Raw genomic sequence first — 17,551 nt, forward strand, 5'->3', positions numbered from 1 at the left:
TCACTGATAATATTGTCTCACTAGAGTTTTGACTAAACCTGAAACCTTGTGTAAACTACACATTTTATGTTTTGTGTTACTCTCTTAGCAGTAATTGTTACCTAAAGTGCTTTGGAAATAGATTCATTAATGTAATTGCAGTTAATGATACCTCTGTCTCATTTTTATGAATTTTATGATTGTTTTTATTATTTAAAATTATTGACTACTAGACATATAAGAAAAAGGATTCCAATAAAGGAGTTTATGTACTCATATTTAATGATAGCAGTATTTTTCTTCTTTGGATCCTTAAATGTTTCTGCATGGTGCACATACACCCCTTCTCTCTTATCCATTAAAATTTCTTTGCTTCCCTCAGAGGTGTTTAGTCTATGGAGTTCTGTAACATTTTACATGGTTACATAAATGGCCAATCTGTGTGTTTGCTTTTCTAGCCTCTGATGCTCTCTAAGGTCATATTTCATATTTGCTCATGGAGATAGCACTAAGACATTTAACTTTTCTTCTATTTTTACTTTTTGTTTACATCTTTGAAAACAAACCCTCTTTCAGAGAGAGAAGCAAATTTCACACAGAGCCTCTAAAATCTTCTGCAAGTTCCCTGAAGCCCTCTTTATTTGGTTCTTGTAAGAAACCTAATTTTCTGTTCTAGAGAGATTTGGGGCTTTGACTCTGTACAATCCTTCCTATTCCTGCTTTTGCTACAAAGTCACTTCTCCAAGAACTGAACACCATGTAACATGCATTCACCTCTACCTTCAGTTTAATAAATATTTACTGAATTATAGCAGAATGAACTATAATAAGCTGACTAGTGCCCCAAATCCATTTGAAGATACATATCAGTTCTTCTAGGGTAATTTTACATTGATGACTGAAGCAGTAAACACAGGTCTTTATGTAGGGAATATTTTTTTAGTGCTTATAAGCTATAGTCAGGTATTGATATTTGTCTAACCAAGGATGCCTCAATGTAGGGTCATGTAAGGAGAAGGAGATGCCTAGCTCAAGTGAACTCAAGGAACCCAAAGGAAAACAGTAGAACCCAAAATTTTTATGCCACTCTTTCCATTTGTACAAATATGAAATCTACCTTTTTTTTTTAAAAAGTATCTAGGCTCTTGGTGTGGGTTAGACTCTGTGCTGAGTGTGTCAGCCACTTCATTCATTCACTTCATAAGGAAATACTGTGTAAGCATAGCCATGGCTGTAGGTTTGGTGTAGAAACTAAGAGTCTAGTATCCTGTTAGAAAGTAACACTTTTCTTAACACAGAGACTTCTAGTCAACCCTAGTTTGCCTTTGCTCTTGTTTTTGATTGTGTGTGTGTGTGTGTGTGTGTGTGTGCGTGTGTTTGGAGATGGGACTTATAATGAAGTCCAGTTTGACCTTGAACACACCAAGTATCCAGGAAAGTACAACCTTGAACTTCTCATTCTCATGGTAGCTCCTGCCAAGTACTGGAATTACAGGTGTGAGCCATCACATTTGATTTTCTTTAGTGCTAACTAAATCCAAGGTTTTACACACACTAAGCAAGCAGTTTGCCAGTGAAACATATCCCTAGTCCCTTTCTTTTCTCTGCTTAGATTCCATTGTCATATGTTCTGTTCAACCCAATGCCTAGGTCAGGGATGTTGGCTCTGACTTTACAGTTGTATCATCAGATGCCTGTGGTGATACTCTAGATACCCCTTGGGTTAGGATGGGGAGCAAACTACACTGTGAAGTTGCAACTTAAGCGGTCTTTGGAGAGTCGGTTGGATGGTGTTTTGCTGGGGCTAACGTGTGAACGAGTGTTTTCCTAAATTGGACACACTAAGGCAGACTCGTGAAGGAATGTTGCACTGAAGCAGACACCAGACAAAGGATGTTCTCCTAAAGCAAGCACACAAAAGTGCACATGATGAAGGATTCTTCACCAATGACATAAATGTATTTGTCTGCCTTACACTGCATAGTTGAGCTGCATTTGTCAGGATTCCATAGAGAGAAATGCACCAAAAATCTTCTGGTGATGTGCTGTAGTTTCTTGGCTCTTTCTCAGACTCAGGCTGATTGGCAGAGACAGCTGAGACAGAGGCACATGCTGAGGCAAGACATGTGTAGAGGCAAGACCTGTGCAGGACATACGATGTTTGGAGAATATAAATAGGACTCTACAGACAGTGACAGAGGCTGAGCTTGGCTTGCTTATAGAGCTAGCTGTGTAATGATTATGGGTCTTGCATCTTCATTGATATTCGATTCCCTGAGGGAGACACAGAGGAGAACTTCTCCTAGCTTTCCTCCTGGTCCGTCCTATTGAATAGAGCCCAGGCTGAGGCCTGGCTATCTCTACTAGGTAGTGCCACTGCTGCTGACTCCTGTTTGATATCCCAACTCTGCCAAACTGGATTAGTGTTGTATCTGTGAAGTGTTTGCAAGAGGATAGAGCTGCCTCTACTAACCTGTGAACTGAGTTGCCTATTTCCAGACAACACATTCAAGAGTTGCTCCAAAGAAGCTTTCTAAGTAGGACCACTTTCCCCTTATTTTTTATTTTCTACTACCTCTGGTGGTTGGTGGGCTAAAAGGGAGGCTAAAGCATTTAAGAACCATCATTAAGAGTTAACTTTGTAACAACTAAATTTACAACATTGCCTTTTGAAAAAACAGGGAGCCTATGCTTGTACAGAACTCTCTTCTAAGAGCCAACTTTGGCTATATCTATGTTATGTTCAAGCCCAATTCTATTTTAAGAGTCCATGCAAATCTTTCAAGTCTGCAACTTCATATCTTCTGAGTTAAACAGTGGCGCCAATCCCTGACTATTAATGATACTCTGTTATGCTAAGGCTCCATCAAGCAGGTGACTCAGACAGATACCAACACCCACAGTCAAACACTGGCTGGAGTTTGACCCATATGGAAGAATAGGAGGAAGGGTTGCAGGCCCTGACAGAGATAGGAACCCTACAGAAGACCAACAAAGTCAACTAACCTGAACCCTTGGGGCTTTCTGAGACTGAACCACCAACCAGAGGGCTTACATGGGCTGGACTTAGGCCTCCTAACACATATCTATTAGATGTGCAGGATGGTCTTAATGTGGGTTCTGAACAACTCTAGCAGGGGCTATTCCAAAAGTTATTTCCTATACATGGAATTAATATGTTCTTCTAGTTGGCCTGCCTTGTCTGGCCTCAGTGGGAGTGGATGTGCCTAGCCTGGAAGACTTGATGTGCCAGGGTGTGAGGATACCCAGGGGGTCTCACCCCCTCAGAGGAGAAGGGGAGGAGTAAGAGGAAGGATTGTGAGAGGGGGTGACTGGGAGGGGACAGTGAGTGGGATGTAAAGTGAAAAAGTAAAATAAATAGATAGATAGATAGATAGATAGATAGATAGATAGATAGATAGATAGATGGATGGATGGATGGATAGATGGATGGATGGATGGATGGATAGATAGATAGATAGATAGATAGATAGATAGATAGATAGATAGATAGATAGATAGATAGATAGATAGATAATCAGTGCTGAATCAAATTGACAGCTTCAACTACAAGCCTTGGCACATTATTGGTGCAAACTGTAAATATTTGAATGCTAATGAATATAAAACAAAGAGACATTGTGCCCAAAGTCTGAAAGCTGTTTCAGAAAGAGAAAAGAACACCACACTAGGCAGCTTGTGTTGTTTTCATACAGTACAATCAGTGATAGTCTTTTGAAATCATTTTTTCTTCCCCTGCTCCTGCCCCACTGAAAGCTGCCTGAGAGACTCACATATGCAAATCTCCCTTTAAAACCATTTCCTATCTGCCTGACTCCTCAGCAAAAACACTGTACTGTAGACAATAACTGACCTAGAAATATATGTATGCCACCATCTTGTAAGAGCATCCCACCCTGAGTCAACCCAAACCTTTACCATCCTTGTGCTTTGTGTTTTCTGCACACATCCTCATGCAGGAACAAGCCTAGGTGTCCCAAGGCTTGAGACAATCACCCCTCTTCCACCCTGATCATAAGTGTCCATCTCCAGGCCTTCTCTTTACTGAAGTACTCAAGGTTTGCTTTAGTGCACTAGGCATGCAAAAAGCCTAACTGCCTAATGCCTAGTTTTATGCATTCCTGGAGCCAACCCAGACCCTCCTTGTAGGTTGAGAAGCATATACCAACAGAGCCATCCTATAAACAACTAGGAACATGTGCTTTCCTGCATTTGCTATATCTTACTAGTTCCAATCATTTATTTGAAAAATACAGTTTAAGAGTGTTCCATAGGCCATCCACTTTCCCTGAGTGTTTAAGACTGAATAATATGTTGCTGCCACCTATAGGAGGCTTGCAGTCATCTCCACTGTAGCTTGTCTAAGTATCTTATCATTAATTGCCCTGGCACCCCTTATGAAAACTTAACACCTTTGCCAAATGAGATCCTTTGAGTGTGTCATCCCTTCCTCACATCTGTGCTCACTCATAACCCCACCCTGTCACAGAGAAGAGGCCTCTCTATCAAGGGGGACTGTTCTTCCAAAGACAAAGATTTGGAGTACTCCTTAAAAGGGGGCTTGTGTCCCATCACCACAATACTCCCTGATCTGGCTGGCCTTTCCCTTCTGTTTTTCTGAATATGGCTTTAGAACGGGATGGGACTCTTAGCCTTCTGTATTTATTTAGTGGTCTAAACATGTCCTTACCTTTACAAAAGTGAAGTAAGGAAAGGGGCCATTTGTAAAGGGGCCTGTGAGGTTGGGAAGCAATAGATGCATCCTAACTGGAGCACTTTATATTCCTTCTCTATGTCTGGAATGCCTTCTCGTGTGTAACAAGAGCTAATTTTAAGGACAAAGGTCATGGAGACCATTTAGATATGGATGTCCCTCTGTAGTTCACAAGTTAAATCTTAGATTTGAATTTGGTCCAGACAACTCTTTGGTTTCTGAGACTCGCAGAAAACCTGGTCATTAGGGTTATGCCAAACGTATTAAAAGTATATTAACAACTGCAACAATCAACACCAAACCTGAATCAAAACAAAACAAACAAACAAACAAACAAAAACAAAACCTGGTGATAAAACTTGTCAATCTTAGGGCTCAGGAGTGATTCCATTACAGAAGCAAAGACTTTAACTATAATTCAACTCTTTGTCCTTAAACAAAACAGAAACTTGGCTGCCTTAGCATCATGCCGAATTTTACAGCTTGCAGAATTGTTTACATTTCATAATTTCATCTAACAACATGTCTTTGGGAAAATATGATCTCTTTTAGAATACTTTGAAGAATTTAAACACTCTTCTGTCTAATTATGATTTTCCTGAAGACAACTGAACTCTTTTTATTTTCTCTGTTTGGAAGAGGAAATCCATATCTTAGATAAGGAAACCCACCAAACTTTCTAGATGAGCAAAGGAATAAGAATAATTTCTAGGGGTTATGGATCTATTCTCTACATAAAAATAGAAATTCCATAGGACAGAGGTAGTGCCAATAACAGAGAGAGTCCCCTGGGCATCAAAATCTTCCTGCTGCTAGGTAATAATTGAGCATATCTGTGGAGAGCAGAGTAAGTTGCACTGGTCCAGTATGCAGATAATCTTGCCATAGCTGAACGTGGCAGTCATTTAACCCTCACTGACAATATACACATGAAGTTCTGATTAGGGAGTACTTTCCACTGGCATCTAGGGACAGATGCTTTGCCTATGGACCTCTCCTCTACCTCCGATGCCATTTATACCATACCCACTAATGATGGCTTATAGCAGTGAGTGCAACAGATGATTCTGTTTAAGTGATGTCATTATAGCAGTTCAGATGTGCTATCATAGGAAAAGGATGCTCTCTGTTGCATAACAAGAGCTTCCCTTCCACATGAAGCAGGACACATGCTTTGACTTTAATGTCCCTCACCTTTCTGACCTAGATCTGTTATAAAATGTGTCTGATGGAGACCAGGAATAAACAGAGGGAATTATGTGTGTTTTGCTAGCAGAGGATCTGCCAGTGTCTTTGAGACGTAATCATTTTGAAGGGTGGTCTCTTAATTAGCAACAGAAGGCTTGCAGCCATCAAAGTTGCACGGAAGACTTGAATTATTAAAAGTTGAAGCCTGATCATGAGTGGAGGCAGCAAACTTCCTCCGCTGCATAATTACTTACTGTGTGCCAGGAGGTCTGTGCATCTTACCCGATGCAGAACTGCTTGTTCTTTGCCTTGAGATTATTACTTCTTTTGTGAGCTCTGAGGATCATGGGAATTCTTCTGTTTTCTCAAGTCTAGCACATCAGGAAGGAAAGAACAAATAGGGACAGGGCCTTGGGTACTCAGTGGGACCTTCTTTTCCGAGTGTCCCCAGACATCTTCTCATTATTTTACCTCCCTACTGTGCCAGCCATTATTTCCCTTGACAGAAAAGGCTTCCCTTCTCATTTTCAAGGAACTAGGCATTTTCATGTAAAGAAGCCGGGCTCTGATCTCGGGAATCATTCTGTGTAATTCAGCAGGTTCACCTTCAGACTTCTTTTGCCTCAGCTTCCTGCAGTCACTAAATTATAAGGCAACATGAATTCATGTAGCACGTGAGGCCTGGCTTCTGGAGCCAGTGGTATCTGGCTTCTTCCCAACAGCTCAAAGCTGTTTTTTTTTTTCTATTTTATTACACCCCTGATTCTCACACCCCACCTACCCCACCTTTATCTGTAGGATATAAAAAGGTTCTCACAGGCTAATGCTGAAATGATCTTATCTTTCTCCTGTTACCCGCTCAAAGCTCAGAGTAGCGAAACCATCCCCATTTAGAAACAGGAAGGCAGGCTTTCAAATCCATCCTTTCAGTCGTAGCTCGCCCTGTGAACACTGAAGGACTCCTTTAGTCTTTGTCATAGGAACCTTTCTGAAACTCTGTTTCAAATATTCAGATTCCCTGTCATAGAACTATGCTCATGATTACAAGTTCCTACAAAGCTTAAGTTAGGGACTTCTGAAAGGCTAACAATGTGAATTTTTTGGCTTAGAACTCAGTATTGCCTTCCAACAAGGAAAGGAGAGCTGTGCATTGAGTTTACTCTTGAGGCTGGTAATTCATGAAATAATACCCATATAACACAACCTCAGTAAAATGCTGGCAGTGAGATTCGATATAGCTCTATGACTACTGAGGTTTTTGTATACTAGAAATGATATCCCTTCATTCATCACCTCATGGGTCTTGTGTATATAAAACCAAGATAATTACATATACCATTTTGCTTGGTTTTGTTATTCATTATAGCAGAGTATCAAACCTAATGGATATTGTGGGAATTTTCTGCTTGATAGCTGAACCATCAGAAACATGGCCTGGTGACCCCACCTAAGGCTGGCATCTGAAGTGAGGGAAGTCTTATGAATATGCTCCTCACTTGCACCACCTATGGGTAGTAAGTGATAGAATGAAATTGCAATGTCCACACTTTTAGTGGAAATAGAATAATTGTTACAGAGGGTAATGTTACGATTTCCAGTTGATTCTCAAAATACTAGAGAGGACTCCTAGACCTTTTTGTTGGACGTTATAACTTAAAACATGATGGACTGTGTCCTTAATGGACAGGTGAGTTGAGTAACATAGAAAATGACCTTCGAATCATGGTCCCAGGTTGCACTGTAGAAAAGTATCTGTTATCTCTTTCTGGTGAGACATGTGGGGACATAAAGAGTAAGCAGTGAGAAGTTTTGACAGTAACTGGCACAGCCATTACATTCTGGTTCAGAGGGAAACAAAAAAGTATAGCAGTGAGCGGCAATTTGAGTGAAAATGATCCTTTACCACAGACAGATAAGCTAAATCTAGAAAATACAACTTTCCTTAAGCAGATATGAGCAGATATGAGCAGATATGAGCAGATATGAGCAGATATGAGCAGGTATGAGCAGGTATGAGCAGGTATGAGCAGGTATGAGCAGATATGAGCAGGTATGAGCAGATGCTTTCCAAGTTTAGTGAGCCCCAGGGTCATAGTGGGTTTGAACATAATATTGCTTGCTCGATGTGTTTGTGAGCATATTGGTTTACCTCGGTGGACCTGTTCCTTCATTTGGAAATGGATGTAATAGTGCTTTATGTCTTATTCAGAGATAAAAAGATCAAGAGATAACTCAGGACAAGTACAAATGCAGGGTCCGGAGCACAACAAGATAACTGCTGGTATTTTCTCTTGGTTTACTTTGTGGCTCTAGTTCAGTCTTGCTTGCAGAGGGTAGGGCAATTCTTGAGGGCACTGAAGTCAGCAAGGACCCTGCAGTATTTGCCTGTAGCCACAGTCACCCAGCATTGCTCTATTCAGTACTAACAGTGGTGGATTTCTGATATGTTCTAGTTGGGTCATGAAGAACTTAGGCCTACCATTGATGCCTATAAAATGTATGAGCTGAGACTTTGATGGACTGCTAGCAGATATGAGCAGGCTACTTAACTACTTTATTCTCCAACTTTGCCTCACCTAAATAGAATTCTGTTAGATGCCAAGGGAGGGAACAGCAATAGACCCTCACAAGAGTGCTTAGGCTAGAAATGGCGGACATGTCCAGAGTCTCTTGGGAGACGTTTATTTCTCTCAAGATTTTGCTTAGATGGTGTGACCCTTTGTCTTTCAGAAGTCAAGAGTGAGAGTAGGGGAGAAGAGAATTCTGTTTTTCTGATTTCCCCCCCCCCCCCTTCAGTCGACTTTTGATTAAATGCTGCCCCAGCAGTGTCTGAGCAGATTTCTTATGCTAACCAGGCTCTTGTCTTTTTCAGGTTTTGTCCACCTTGTAGTGCTTTAGAACCCCAAGGTGAAGGAAGTGCTGGCCCCAAAGATCTGCAATGAAACCACACTTGAAGCAATGGCGACAACGAATGCTCTTTGGAATATTTGTTTGGGGGCTCCTCTTTTTGGCAATTTTCATCTACTTCACCAACAGCAATCCTGCGGCACCTATGCCCAGCTCCTTTTCCTTCCTGGAGAGCCGTGGGCTCCTGCCTCTACAGGGCAAGCAACGGGTCATCATGGGCGCTTTGCAGGAACCCTCTTTGCCCAGAAGTTTGGATGCAAGCAAAGTGCTGCTGGACAGCCACCCTGAGAACCCTTTCCACCCCTGGCCTGGGGACCCACAGAAATGGGATCAGGCCCAAAATGACTTGGACAATGGGGATGAGTTTTTTACATCCCAGGTTGGGAGGAAATCACAAAGCGCTTTCTATCCCGAGGAAGACAGCTATTTTTTTGTTGCGGATCAGCCTGAGTTGTACCACCACAGGCAGGGTGCACTGGAGCTGCCATCTCCAGGGGAGACATCATGGCGATCAGGACCTGCTCAGCCCAAGCAGAAGCTGCTCCACCCAAGGCGAGGCAGCTTGCCTGAGGAAGCCTATGACAGCGACATGCTGTCGGCCTCCATGTCCAGAGCCTTCCTGTACCGGCTCTGGAAGGGGACCGTGTCCTCTAAGATGTTGAACCCGCGCCTGCAGAAGGCCATGCGCTACTACATGTCCTTCAACAAGCATGGAGTGCGCTTCCGCAGGCGAGGTCGGCGCGAGGCTACGCGTACAGGGCCAGAGCTGCTGTGCGAGATGCGCAGGCGTGTGCGTGTGCGCACATTGGACGGCAGAGAGGCGCCCTTCTCAGCGCTGGGCTGGCGGCCTCTGGTACCAGGTGTACCTCTGAGCCAGTTGCACCCGCACGGTCTGAGCAGCTGCGCAGTTGTCATGTCTGCTGGTGCCATCCTAAACTCTTCCTTAGGGGAGGAAATCGGTGGGTCCCGTGGGGCAGTGTTTTCTGAGCTCTCTGAACTTCTAGTTCCAGTCTGGGGCTGTGCCCTAGATGCTAGACAAGCTTCATCCATCTTAGGAACCATAGTCATCATGAGCAGAATCAACCAGGATCAGGGGCAACAAAAGAATACGGGGAAAGGAGCTAAGGTCAAGTATGCTGGAGGTTGCTTTTAGGGGTGCCACTCATAAAAGAGAACGATAATGATGGTACTGAACTCCCAAGGACTAAACTCAAGTTTAAGGGTGCTGAGGAGAGCTTGGCTGCTACTGAAAACCGTTCCTAGGAAAGGCTTAGCCTAACCTTCGTTTGGGTCACAGCCCATGTGTACAGTGGGGACCTTCTTCAGGATGGTGAGCAACATGACCTACTGAGACAGCTATCTACTCAACCATACTGTCCTCAAAACCTCTTGTATTTGGAGAGAATGGGTTTCCTACTTCCTCTATCGCTCAATAGTATATGGAGAGGGAGGGAGAGATTTAAAAGGACTTGGCTGAGCGTACAAGTCTGAAATGTGTAGGATATACTAACAGTTGGGGAATGTTAGATAATTTTAATGCGTTCTTTAAAAAAAAATCCTCTAAAGATTTATTATTATTTTATGTGTTTGAGCATCCTATCTGCATACCTGTAAGTGTTCAATGGGATGTATCTACTCCTGGAGTCAGTGGGGACTAAAAGAGGACACCAGATATCCTGGACTTGGGTTTGGTTAAGGTTGTGAGCAGTCCTGTGGGTTCTGGGAACCAAGCCTTGGTCCTCTGCTCTTCTCTTCAGCCCCTCTACGGTACATTTTTGAGGCAGAGCCCCTTGCCGTACCACTGTGTATGTTCTTAGCGCCTTCAACTGGTTGAACAAGGTCCAATACAATATGGACAGTAATCTGTTTTCCAAGGGAGGATGGGGAGGGAATCCCTTCACAGTGACAACCATGCCTCCTCATAGCATACATAGACAGACAGACATACAGTGTCAACTTAGTTGAAGGGTATGGAGTAGGGTTGAAGTACATTTCCCACAGTGGAATTCATATCCTGCTCCAGATGGGCTGGCCTGGGCTCACCAACCAAATTCTAGTTCTTGGTGGACAGTATTCATTTTCTCACCCTTCTTTGCCAGAGAAGATTATCTACTGTTCTGTCCTGTCCCTCCTCCAGTGTTTCTCTTTCTGGTAGTTTAAGGTGCCTTGTTCTAGGAACCTTCTGGTTAGGTTGATTCCATTGCTGTGCCCATAAGCAAGCAGTTTGGCTGCTACTGAAAACCGTTAAAATATAACCTTAAAAATAACTCATTTATTTCACAAGCCTGTATTTATCCACTAACTGGTTCTTTGCTGAGCACGGGCTACAAATGTGGCTGAAACGTAGCCTCAGCTTCAAGCCTGGATGCAAAAGAACAGTTACTACAGTCACCCTGCAGATGGTAGTAGATCCTAAGTAACTAGTCTGAAAGTGACATTCAGGGGACATTGCTCCTTCATTATAGGTGATTAATTTACTGTTTCTTGTATTCTTCTAAGCAGATCCTTTAGTTCTGTGTCCTTGAAGAATGATGGTGTCCTGCAGACATCCCAGACCTCAGCCTTAGCTCCCCTGTTTCTGGGAATATTAAGTGGGATTTTTTTTTTAATGTTAAAAACCCAAGGCAATAAAAACAAATCTGGACTTGTAGTGTGTGAGGTCCCTGTGTCTCCGTGCTGACATTACATCAAGCTCATAATAACACTATCCATGTGTCACATAAGCTTGTAGCAAAACCCAGAGCAGAACAGCCTGCAATTTATTAAGAAAGAGCAGTGGTTTAGAAGTCCCCAGGGTGAAATAACACCACAGCTCTTTCTCATTTCTGCGGACCAATATTAAAATTAAGAAGAGGAATTTAAGTATTGTGCTTTGAAGCAGGCAGTAACTTTCTTCTGGTTTTGTTTAGCTTTAAACACCTCTGCATCGTAAATATGCAATACTCCAATGGTTCTTGCATACAAAAGAGAATTTTCTTGTCCTTTATTCCTTCATAAATGCTCATAACTAAAGCTTTTTTAAACTCTACTCAAAATTTGAAAGAGGTTATGAAAGTCAACAAGAGCCATGTTTCTGGGGAACATGAAAGGCCACATGTATTTGTTAATTTCTAGTGTCTAAATTTAATTTCAATGGTGTGGTTTCATGATTAGAATTGTAATGTCCCAAATGAAGAACAGGCTTATAGATTTGGTTGTTTATTTGCTACCTTGGTTGGTTGGTTCTGTCTTTTTTTGTATAGGTTTAGGTTTTATAACTAGTTTCTTAAGCCATAGAACTATAGCATTGCTAAGTTTGTTTAAGCAAAAAAGCTGTTCATCTCTGATAAGCTGGTGTGGCAGGATCATTACTGTACACATCAGGGGCTGGCCTCCTTCTTGTTTACTTGAAGCTGCCATTGCAAACCTACATGGTCTTTAATCACTCTCAGAAAACAACAACATCAACAATAAACAACAACAATAGCAACAACAAAAGCCTTGGAGTGTTGGGCATATTTGAGCTAACCTCAAACTGCCACCTTCTGGATTGGCTAAGTGAAGATCAGAGGGGCTGCCAAAATTCACATGGTGAAAAATTTAAAGCTGTCCAAGGCATCCTGTATCATAGCCCACCCTCAGTCTGCCAGGAAGGCTCTTTATCTAAGGTCACCTACTTCTTTGTTTTTCCAGAAGGAGGCCAACCTTTCAACTTCCCTGGGTATTTGTTTTGTAGCCATCAAGTCCTTTTCTGGGTGCCCCATTCTGTTAGACTAAAACCTATGGAGCTATTGTTTAGGATTTGAAAAATATAGTGATTGTAAATGCCTTTAACTTTGCATGCATATATAGCCTGGTCTGTTTTGGAAACATGGAACATTCTTTCCTGGAGTTATGAGACAGTTTTTTGTCATTTATACAACAAATGACAATTCCTGGCAGGGCTGTGGAAGCCCACCACAGAAAATAACAGTTTTCCGAGAGGAGACATCACAGTCCTGATGTGAAAGACAAGGGCTTGTGTTACTGTATAACTGAATACTGTCATGTAGGTGAAAAATGGAAGGCAGCAGGAAGAGTAGAGGGGAAGAACCCAAAGTAATTTCTGAAGCAAGTCTTGGATTTGGCAAGTTCTGTAGCTTTACATTTAGAAAGCCAAGAAAGTAGTTCATATAGTCACTCAACCACCACTAGATACTTGCTGACCACAGCTTTATCAGACCCTGTGCTAAACACAAAGATGAATAAGTGACAGGCAGAAACTTCAAATGCTATATTACACTGTGGAGAATCCAGACCATGAACAGACAATTCCAGTGTCCTGTAAATTGGAGAAATGCAGGGAGATATTTAGACAAACAGGATAGAAATGACAACAGAACCCTAACCTCACAGTGGGTTACGTATTGGTGGGCAGAGAGATCGACATAGACTGCTCTGCAGAAGCTGGTCCAGGCCAATGCACAACTTTAGTGAGTACAGGGGCTAGGAGGAGGAGGAGGAGGCAGCTGCAGGAAAGAAGCTGTCTAGGAAGGGAGGAGGGCAGTGCATAGATAGTCCTGTGCTTTCAAAACCAGACTTCAATTACTAATTGTAGTAGCAGTGCCAACTGAGATGGTTTGCTGTAGAGAAAACCCTATTTTAGTGTGATTTAGCTGTTGTAAAATTAGCATCACCAAGGACATGTGCCTCTAATGTCCCATGGGCAGAGTGTGGATTCTGCAAGTGGGTCTCTGACAGCAATGATGTCTGAGACAAGGGAACATAAGAGTGGAAGTTTGATTTTGAGAGACATCACGTGTGAGCCTGAGTTTGGGGGCATGAGAGAAGTCAAAAGGGATAGGCAAGCCAGAGAGGAGAGGGAGAATGCAGTGGGAATTGGTAGAGGTTATTCATAGTTTTGTCTGATACCTGTGACTGTTTAATTTTTATTTTCTATTCAGCACAAGTCAGGAGGAGAAAAGAGCTAGATGGAGACTTGGTGCTGGGACTTCTGGCATTGTTGGCTGTTCCTTGATGGTTCTGTTGTAAAGTCAGCATAGCTCTACTCTGACCCAGAAATGCCTCCTCTAGAGGTGTAGCTTGATGTCATTCACCTTGTGCTTACTGTATGATCTCTTCCTTTTCCTCCAAGTATGAATAAATGGCTTAGCTTCTGCAGATACATTACTGTGCAGTCCAGTGTATATTTACCAAGTGCTTATGGATGGGACAGATGGTTTCAGCTTTTTAACCCTTAGCTCTGCTTATTGACTGCCTTCACTATCAGCAGACTCCACCACTGCCTCCTTTGCACAAGTGACCTTGTGACTCTTGAGACCAGCGCTCCTTCCAAGGCATTCACTGTCTTCTGCCTTGTAACATTGTAAGATACTGGTCCATCTATGGCACATGTGGGTCACAATTCCTTTGAAGGTGAATGACCCTTTCACAGGAGTCACCTAAATACCATCAGAAAACACAGATATGATTCATAACAGAGGCAAAATTACAGTTATGAGGTAGCAATGAAAATAATTTTAGGTTTGGGGTTCACCATAATGTGAGGAACTATATTAAAAGGGTTGCAGCATTAGGAAGGTTGAGAACCACTCACCTGAGGCAATAGGCATTTAAATGCCTAGAGATTTATGAGGGTCATTTTATTAATTAGAATTATAGTCAATTTACTTGAAATATATCCATTGTTTAGGACACTGGGTGTGTTCATCAGACCATGACACAGAGACTGTCACAGTGGTGGGCAGTATGGCTTTGGGCAACATGGCTACCTAGGAGACATGGTTGGGGAGTTGGTATCATACTTATTGCCTAGCCTTGTGCCCAAATCCTTCTGAACCCCTAGTAAGACCCTCAACCGCTTGGTGTCACCCTCATCTCTCTTGATTTCTTTTTGGGTTTGTCTCTATCACTTCAAATCTGTGATTCATTTATGGTTTCCAGGGCCCATGCTCTACAAGGTAAAAATCAATTTTTATATCTCAAATTTTTTTCTTTTTCAATTTTGACATATGTACCAGGAAAACAAAAGCAGTGAAGGATAAAAATGATGGCTTCTGAGCACATATCTGGAGAGGGGTGTTCATAACATTGGCCACCATTGTTTCTTTATCACCAAACACTAAAAAGAATGAGTGCCTTGTTTGCTGTATACAGCTTTGATGCAGCAGTCAAAAGGAGTAGTTTCAGGAAGTCTTGGCATTTTCCGTGCAGGTGTTTCTCAGATCCTGTGTGACAAAGAAAGATATGGGAAAAGGCACATATGCATGAGAAAACCCTATGGGATGGAGTTGGAGGATGAACTAGCCAATCATGCCATGAAATATAGTTTTTATCTGAAAAATAAGATGACAGAAAGACTTCAGTTATCTTGAGCTGGACACTTGACAGCTTCCTTCTCAGAGAAGGAGTTAAATGAACTGTCACTCTTAGAAAGATAACTGACAGGGCTGGCGAGATGGCTCAGCAGGTAAGAGCACTGACTGCTCTTCCGAAGGTCCTGAGTTCAAATTCCAGCAACCACATGGTGGCTCACATCTGTAATGAGATCTGATGCCCTCTTCTGGTGCGTCTGAAGACAGCTACAGTGTACTCACATATATAAATAAGTAAATCTTAAAAAAAAAAAAAAGATAAATGACAGTAATTGTTGCAATGATAAAATGCAGTTTCTAACTAGGATCCTGGAAGCTTCCCACACTTGAAAACTGATGAGAGCCATGGTTTATTAACCAATCTGGTCTTTGGATGATTTATAATGGAACATAACAATATTTAGGATCATTGCCCAACTTGTTTCCTGAGTATTCAAATTAACATTGAATAACATTGCAAAAATTTTTACTGGTTAAAACACATTTTAAGAGCAATGGAGAATAGATTATAAAGTGGCAAGCTATTTGGATCGTTGGATTTATAGCCATTCATTTTAATTTGTTTTAAAAAATTAATTTTGGAAGACCTATAATTTCAGCCACAAAATAGTACTTTCTACAAGGAAGACAGCCTGCATGATAGGCACAGACACCAGAATGCCAAAAGAGACCTGCTTTTCACTTCATAATAAAAGTAGGTTGTCAGTAATCTTTTTGGACCAAAAAAAAAATTTTTTTAAATTCATTAATATGCTTTGAGATGCCATAATGCAACCAGCTCTTAACAAACTACCACTTAACAAGTTTGAGTGAACTGTCAAAGAATATTCACAATTTTCTGGAAGAACTTATAAAATCTTCTCTTTTTAAAAACCTGTGTGCATATGCATGCATGTGAGAGAGAGAGAGAGAGAGAGAGAGAGAGAGAGAGAGAGTATAACAAGTCCTGTTAAAGATTAAAATATGAATTTATTGCTCTGTATAATATAATCCTTATAATTCAAATTTTTAGATTATTATGTAATTTTAATTAAAATATAAATAATGCAGTTCACTGCAAAAATGCAAATCAGTGCTTAACCAATGTGGTCAAGTTGCCTGAAAGTCCTCAAGGGTTTTTGCATTATCTTCACAAAGCTTAAATTCCTTGAAATCTTGAGATTTATAAACTTTTTTTTCTTTCTAAGAGCCATGTAGTAAATATTTTAGGCTTTGTGGGCCACAGGGTCTCTGTTTCAAAGTCACTTGTGCCAGAATAGACTGTCTGTTTTATACACTTTTTACATATGTCTGGTTTACAGGTTTACAGCTTTATTCACTAAAACAGGGGCAGACCACATTCAGTCTACTGATAATAGCTTGCCAACCCTTCCAAACTTTGCCCCAAAGTGTGTGTGTGTGTGTGTGTGTGTGTGTGTGTGTGTNAGAGAGAGAGAGAGAGAGAGAGAGAGAGAGAGAGAGAGAGAGAGTGGCTAAGTACCCTTATACATTCATTGTTCTCAGAACTTGTCTATAAAGGTATCTTTTGAAATCATTGCTTTAGTGGGCATGCACAGTAGCATCTACTCTAATGTTCTAATGAGTGGGATGTAGACTCTGAGAAAGGAACATGAGAACCCTTTTATAGAAAGCAGGTTGTTGAGAATATGGTCCCAGTAAGTACAGCATCCATGTATCCTTGTGACTCCTAGCCATGTCAGAAATCTATTGAGTTTGCCTCTCACTTACAGAACCAAATCATTGTGCTTGCTGCAAGTTAAACTTGAAATGTGCATGGGATTCTTAAAGCTAAAGAAATCCCGTTACTGTTTGTACAAAAGCCTTGACCACTGATGATACTGCTAGCTTCGCCAATTGCAAGGACTCCCTGGTATCCACAGTGGCAGAAGAGAATTCATCATGAAAACAAGACTTTTTCTTTTAAATCTAAACTTTCACTAAAAGATGATAAAGCAGACTTAAAGGCAGTTTTTAGATTGTTTAAGAGAAGGCTGCAAGATTATATAGCAGTTCTTATCATGACCTCAGCTCTACTGGCTACAAAGATCCAAGTGAGCTGCTTCTGTGCTCTAAGCATCTCTACCTGTTCCTGTAGATCCAGCTTCTACATGTTTTAAAACTTTAAGGGGACTGATTGCACAAAATATGATATTTTACACAGTATAAAAAATATCAAGCATCTAAATGTAGCAAGCAAAATAGGTCACCCCTAATCCACTGGTTTTGTGTATGTGTGTATGCACATATACACACATAGTACTTTATCAAGAAACAAGGGGACACGTCCAAATAAATGTATCATTTGGTGACTTTGCCAGTAGTGAGCCTCATATAGTATACTTTGAAAAAGAAAATGTGACTGTTACTAGGAAGTATAACTTGGGACTAT

The 17,551-nt window shown here is 41.4% G+C and overlaps 1 protein-coding gene across 5 annotated transcripts in view; it reads left to right on the plus strand.

The window, feature by feature from the left end:
* The window catches only part of St6gal2 (ST6 beta-galactoside alpha-2,6-sialyltransferase 2), a 68,295-nt gene that overhangs the window by 28,299 nt on the left and 22,445 nt on the right, over nt 1-17,551 (plus strand). For 4 of the 5 annotated variants that reach the window (XM_021149975.2, XM_029471671.1, XM_029471673.1 and 1 more), the window contains exon 2: nt 8,775-9,768. In XM_021149975.2, coding sequence (XP_021005634.1) covers nt 8,841-9,768 — 928 coding nt within the window. In that variant the 5' untranslated portion in view covers nt 8,775-8,840. Of the gene's footprint in view, nt 1-8,757; nt 9,769-17,551 lie in introns of all 5 variants that reach the window. The other variant, XM_029471672.1, reaches the window with a different exon arrangement.

This window comes from Mus caroli, chromosome 17 (assembly GCF_900094665.2).
Source record: "Mus caroli chromosome 17, CAROLI_EIJ_v1.1, whole genome shotgun sequence".
Classification (NCBI taxonomy): Eukaryota; Metazoa; Chordata; class Mammalia; order Rodentia; family Muridae; genus Mus; species Mus caroli.